We start from the raw sequence: 6,000 nt of genomic DNA on the forward strand, positions 1-6,000 counted from the left end.
GGGTTAGAAATAGCTTTAGGGGTTAAGCTTTATTATATAAGATAAGATATAAGATATATATATATATATATATATACTAGACTTTTGCCCCGTGCGTCGCACGGGTTTTCTCGACTATAATAGAAACCAATAAATAATCTTTAACCCGTAAGATCATTGATATAGTAGAAAATATTTTCTTCAAAAAAAAAAAAGGCAAGCGGATAGGAATGAAATTGGTGTGCAATGCATTTTTTTAGAAGAAATTTGTTAGGTTAAATAATTGCAAACCTAACTAGACTCTAACCCGTACGATGTACGGGTTTTGTAGAGCTTCTTATATAAGCATCAAAGTAACTATATTATTAATTTTAGAGTTACATTCAAAATAATACTCCCTCCGTCTCACAATAATAGTCGTTTAAGGTTTGTGCGCGATAATTAAGGAAATGATTAATTGTGTTGATTTCAATGATAAAATCTATATTATTTACTAATATACCCTTATTAATTGTAGTTAGTGAAGTAGTTAAGTTAGATGAAATTCAATAAATAAGGGTATGGTAGTGGAAAAAAGTAATAAATGATGCATTGATATTCTAAAGTGACTATTATTTTGAGACAAGGAAAAAATGCTAAAATGACAATTATTGTGAGAAGGAGGGAGTGGAAACAATGAAACTAAGTGATGTTTGAGAGTGATCGACATGCAAAATCTCAAAAAAGAAAATTATAACATTAGTTTGCATCAACAAAAATGAACATGGAATAAAAGTCATAAATTAAATTATGTGAAATTAATCAAACATGAAAATAAACACAATAAAAATGAGTGTTAGTGGCTTAAAAAAAAGGCCTTTAAGATTACATATCCATTTTAGAAGCAACTATATTTCAATAAAAATGTTAGTGGTCTAGTGGTAAAAGCTCTAAAGTGTTGTTATGGGTAGTTGGTTCAATTCCTTGCAAAACAATTTTAAAAAAAATATATTTAGACCCGCCAAAAAGGACGGGATTATGGTTAATTAAGGTTGATTGGAGAATATCTACATTTATATATATATATATATATATATATATATATATATATATATATTAAGATATTCATTCCTTTATAAAAATGAAAAAGATTCGTTAGGATTTTTATAGAATTTTTCAAGCATGTGATAGTTTTTTTTTTGTTTTTTTTTAAGGAATGTGATAGTTTTTTGTTCTTTTGTTTTTAGGGAGGTATGTGATAGTTTTATTTTCACGGAATATACCACGTAATAATTTGATTTATTTTTAATTTAGAAAAATATTGATTTACATTATGTCAACGTGTGGAAAGACGGGCATTCACATAGCCGTCTTTTCATTTTTTTATTACGCTAACACATATAGATTATGAACGATATTTTATATAAAAAAGTTTATATAGATTAAAATTATAAGCATAAATATTTATGAATTTCAAATATAACAAACAAAATTGTTTAAGGTATAGTTTGAATAACAAAAGTCAGCCTAAAATCTTCTATTGTTTATAAATATAGTACAAATATATCATTAATAATTGTAACAAAAAAAATATCATTAATAAGTGTACAACAACTTGTCAAAAAAAAAGTCTACAGAAACAATAGATATATACAAACGATGACACAACAGGATATGAATAAAAAGCTTATCAGCGAGGAGAAATATTATGGATTGCTGCATTTTAGAAGGAATTTGTTAGTTTAAATTGGTGTGCTGCATTTTAGATGGAATTTGTTAGGTTAAATTGTTGCTAATCTAATGCAGAATTTTAGAGGGAAATTATTAGGTTAAGTTGCTGCAGACCTAATAAAATTAATAAATAAGGATAAATAAGGATAAAAAAGGCATGAAATTGGTGCGATGCATTTTTTTTAGATGGAATTTGTTATGTTAAATAATTGCAAACCTAAAAGTGTAGAAAATATTTGATTCAAAAAAAAAAGGAGGATAAGAATGAAATTTGTTAGGTTAAAAAATAAGGATTCGGCTGACCAAAATTATAGCAAACTTGATAAAAAAATTCGGCTGACATTAAGTAAGATGATCAATGGCTAAAATTGAATGGCGCCTAAATGTGCAAGATCCAATGGCTCAGAAAAGTGGAGGGAAAAATGGGGGGAAAATATATAGGGAAACAATAGCTTGAGGGGTTAAGCTTTAGTAAGTTAGGGTAGAAAATATTTGCTTCATAAAAAAAAGGCAAGAGGATAGGAATAAAATTGGTGCGATGCATTTTTTTAGATGGAATTTGTTATGGTAAATAATTGCAAACCTAAAAGTATAGAAAATATTTGATTAAAAAAAAAAGGAGGATAGGAATGAAATTTTTTAGGTTAAAAAATAAGGATTCGGCTGGCCATAATTATAGCAAACTTGATAACAAAATTCGGCTGACATTAAGTAAGATGATCAATGGCTAAAATTGAATGGCGCCTAAATGTGCAAGATCCAATGGCTCAGAAAAATTGAGGGAAAAATGTGGGGAAAATATTAGGGCAACAATAGCTTGAGGGGTTAAGCTTTAGTAAGTTAAGGTAGAAAATATTTGCTTCATAAAAAAAAGGCAAGAGGATAGGAATAAAATTGGTGCGATGCATTTTTTTAGATGGAATTTGTTATGTTAAATAATTGCGAACCTAAAAGTGTAGAAAATATTTGATTAAAAAAAAAAAGGAGGATATGAATGAAATTGGTTAGGTTAAAAAATAAGGATTCGGCTGGCCAAAATTATAGCAAACTTGATAACAAAATTCGGCTGGCATTAAGTAAGATGATCAGTGGCTAAAATTGAATGGCGCCTAAATGTGCAAGATCCAATGGCTCAGAAAAGTGGAGGGAAAAATGGTGGGAAAATATTAGGGCAACAATAGCTTGAAGGGTTAAGCTTTAGTAGTTAAGATATTTGCTTCATAAAAAAAAAAAAGCAAGAGGATAAAATTGGTGCGATGCATTTTTTTAAAAGGAATTTGTTATGTTAAATAATTGCAAACCTAAATGTGTAGAAAATATTTGATTCAAAAAAAAAAGGAGGATATGAATGAAATTTGTTAGGTTAAAAAATAAGGATTCAGCTGGCCAAAATTATAGCAAACTTGATAACAAAATTCGGCTGGCATTAAGTAAGATTATCAATGGCTAAAATTGAATGGCGTTTAAATGTGCAAGATCCAATGACTCTGAAAAGTGGAGGGAAAAATGGGGGGAAAATATTAGGGCAACAATAGCTTGAGGGGTTAAGCTTTAGTAATTATTAAGTAATTAAGATGGGGGGAAAATATTAGGGCAACAATAGCTTGAGGGGTTAAGCTTTAGTAATTAAGATAAAGCAAATGAGCGGGAAAAAATTAGGTTATGTTGTTGCAGTCGTAACAAAATTAATAAACAAGGATATATATCATCTTCTTTGATTTTTAACACTCTATATATATATATATATATATATATATATATATATATATATATATATATATAGTGTTAAAAATCAAAGAATACGAGTAACCAAAAAAAAATCAAAGAAGATGACGATTATTGGGCCTGAACTTGTATCTACGATGACATGGCATGTATATTATGTAAGTTAGGTCAAATTCCAAACCCTAGCCTTTCATAGATACTAAACCAATTGCAACCGGTTTTTCTACTCTCTCTCTCTCTCAAGATCATCACACCTCTCTCTCGTTCATCACACCTCAATGTCCCCGCGGAAGAGTCAGCGGCTAGGGCATTCAACCCTAGAAGAAGAAGAAGAAGACAGAATCAGTGCACTATTGGATCCCCTTCTTCATCACATTCTTTCCTTCCTTCCGACGAAAGGCACCGCCGTCGCAAGCCTTCTCTCAAAGAGATGGAAACCACTTTTCCTCTCACAACTAACCCTCAACTTCGATGACAAAGACTTTCCAAACGCTTCCACAGGTTGGAAATTCTTCAACTCCTTCATCACCAACCGAGATAACGCTGTACCCATCCTCTCATTAAACCTTAAATTCCGCAAATTCTCTATTTCTGATGTCCAAACTTTTATTGACGGTGCAATAGTAAACCTTACAAACCTTAAAACCCTCAGCATCGATGTCGACCACTCAGTGTTGCCTTCTATCTTTCTAACTAGCAAAACCTTGTCTGTCCTCAAATTGAAGTGCTTAAAATTGGACGATGTTCCACACGTTCATCTTCCCTTACTCAAAGCACTTCACATGGAATATGTCACTTTCAAAAGTCATGAACATCTCTGGAAACTTCTGTCTAGGGTTCCCCTTCTAGAGGAGCTGGAAACAAAGGATTTAATCGTAAATACACCTTATCGAGACTGTCGGTGTTGTTCACATTCACAAAGACGTGTTGCATGCTTTTCCAAGTTGGTGAAAGCTAACATTCGTGATAAGTATTCTTTGTTTGATTGGTTTCATAACGTGGAGCATCTGCGCCTACAAGTGGTGCCCCTACAACTGGTATGTCTTCTGCCAGTTTTCAAATTATTGTCATCACTTGTTGTTTTAGTTATTGTCACCATTAAGAAAAAAATCACTGCTAATGTGGGAGAATTCTTGATCCCCGCCGTTTTATTTTACGAATGTTAAAGCCTTATCAAATAAAAGCTGAGAATGAAAACAAAATAAATCACACAGGTAATATTGGATGTAGGGTAACTCGTGGAACAAACATATCCATTCTCATGTCAAGGAGGGAACCATGTAATCGATGAGTCTATCCAATCAATTTTGTTGTTCAAAATTACAAAACAATAAATTAGTCTCTTAAATTATAAAACATCATCAATTTATTCTTTAATTGATTCATCAAAAACTAGATAAAATCTGAATAGTATCTTACCACATCAATAAAACAAAGAACCTTAAAAATTGTGGGCTAAATTTAGAAAAGTACAGGGGACCTTACCGACGGCATGCCATAATGTCAGGGGAGATGTTGTTATAGCTCGACAAGGAGGATCCCTCAGTGATCAGGGGTTAGGGAACCAGAGCTACGTGATTTTTTTTGTGAATTGTTGATATGGGGAAGAAGTGAATAAATTATGGAGGCTTGAAACCTCTTATTTATAGAATTGGTCATATCAGATAATGGGTTAAAATTAGTGGGGAGTTGGTGAAGAGTGGTGGACTAGTGGGGTGAGGCGTCCCACTACTCCGCCTCTCCATACTGATTCAAATGCACTTGTGTTTCATGCGGGAAGACTTGGTCAAGGGACGATGTGTTCTGACCATGAGGGTGGGGTCGCCCCTCCTTGTAGGGAGGCCCCACGGTTTCTTATAGTAAGCGTAATTCTCATGGTGGTACATAGCTCCCCAAGCACGAGGTCTAAAAGGACAAAGTGCTTGAGTAATACGTCTTTATCATTCTTATTCATTAGTCGATTTCAAGGTTGGCGCTACAATACAAAATTATGAAACACAAACACGGATACTGGACACGACACTGACACGAACACATTGACACCGATAAACTTTGAGAAAACAACATAATTCAATGTAATCACAAGTGTCAGTGTCAGTGTCGGACACAACACATGGTGAACACGGGGACACGCTTTCAATCAGAAGTGTCGGTTCAATAGAGGTATAAAAATAGCAAATTGAATCACATTTTTCAATTTAAGGTGCTATTTCTTAACTATGAAGGACTAAAATGTTGATATAGTCTTAAACTATTATCTTATTATTTATGGCATAATTTCACACATATGTTTTCCCTCATTTTTTCGTCCACATCCCTGTAATATTATCTCTGTAATTTATGCAGTTGGGGTCTTCTAGGTTAGATAACATGTTCCACAATTTAACCCGCATGGAGCTTATATTCGACCCGATGCCTGCATTGGGGAACTTGAAGTGGAGCTGGCTGATAAAATTGCTTGGAAACTTTCCCAAACTTCAGACTCTTATCATTGATGAGGTTTTTATTGCTAACCGTTTCTTCTTTGCTTTTAGTTCTCCTTCTATATCTTTTTAGTAAAATCAATTGTGTATCATTGACAGGTTG

At 32.8% G+C, this 6,000-nt stretch overlaps 1 protein-coding gene across 1 annotated transcript; it reads left to right on the forward strand.

Moving 5' to 3' along the window:
• The first annotated feature begins 3,692 nt into the window (after window positions 1-3,692).
• LOC146954396 (F-box/FBD/LRR-repeat protein At5g22660-like) lies at window positions 3,693-4,580 on the forward strand. Its single transcript, XM_085744567.1, has one exon. The coding sequence runs from the start codon at window positions 3,693-3,695 to the stop codon at window positions 4,578-4,580; it is 888 nt and encodes a 295-aa protein (XP_085600693.1).
• The last annotated feature ends 1,420 nt before the right edge of the window (window positions 4,581-6,000 follow it).

This window comes from Medicago sativa, chromosome 1 (genome assembly GCF_051527215.1).
Source record: "Medicago sativa cultivar Bolivia chromosome 1, Bolivia_mono, whole genome shotgun sequence".
NCBI classification, from domain to species: Eukaryota; Viridiplantae; Streptophyta; class Magnoliopsida; order Fabales; family Fabaceae; genus Medicago; species Medicago sativa.

Bases quoted from the DNA above. Each gene is read 5' to 3' on its own strand.
- LOC146954396 (XM_085744567.1), top strand. From the start codon at position 3,693: ATGTCCCCGCGGAAGAGTCAGCGGCTAGGGCATTCAACCCTAGAAGAA.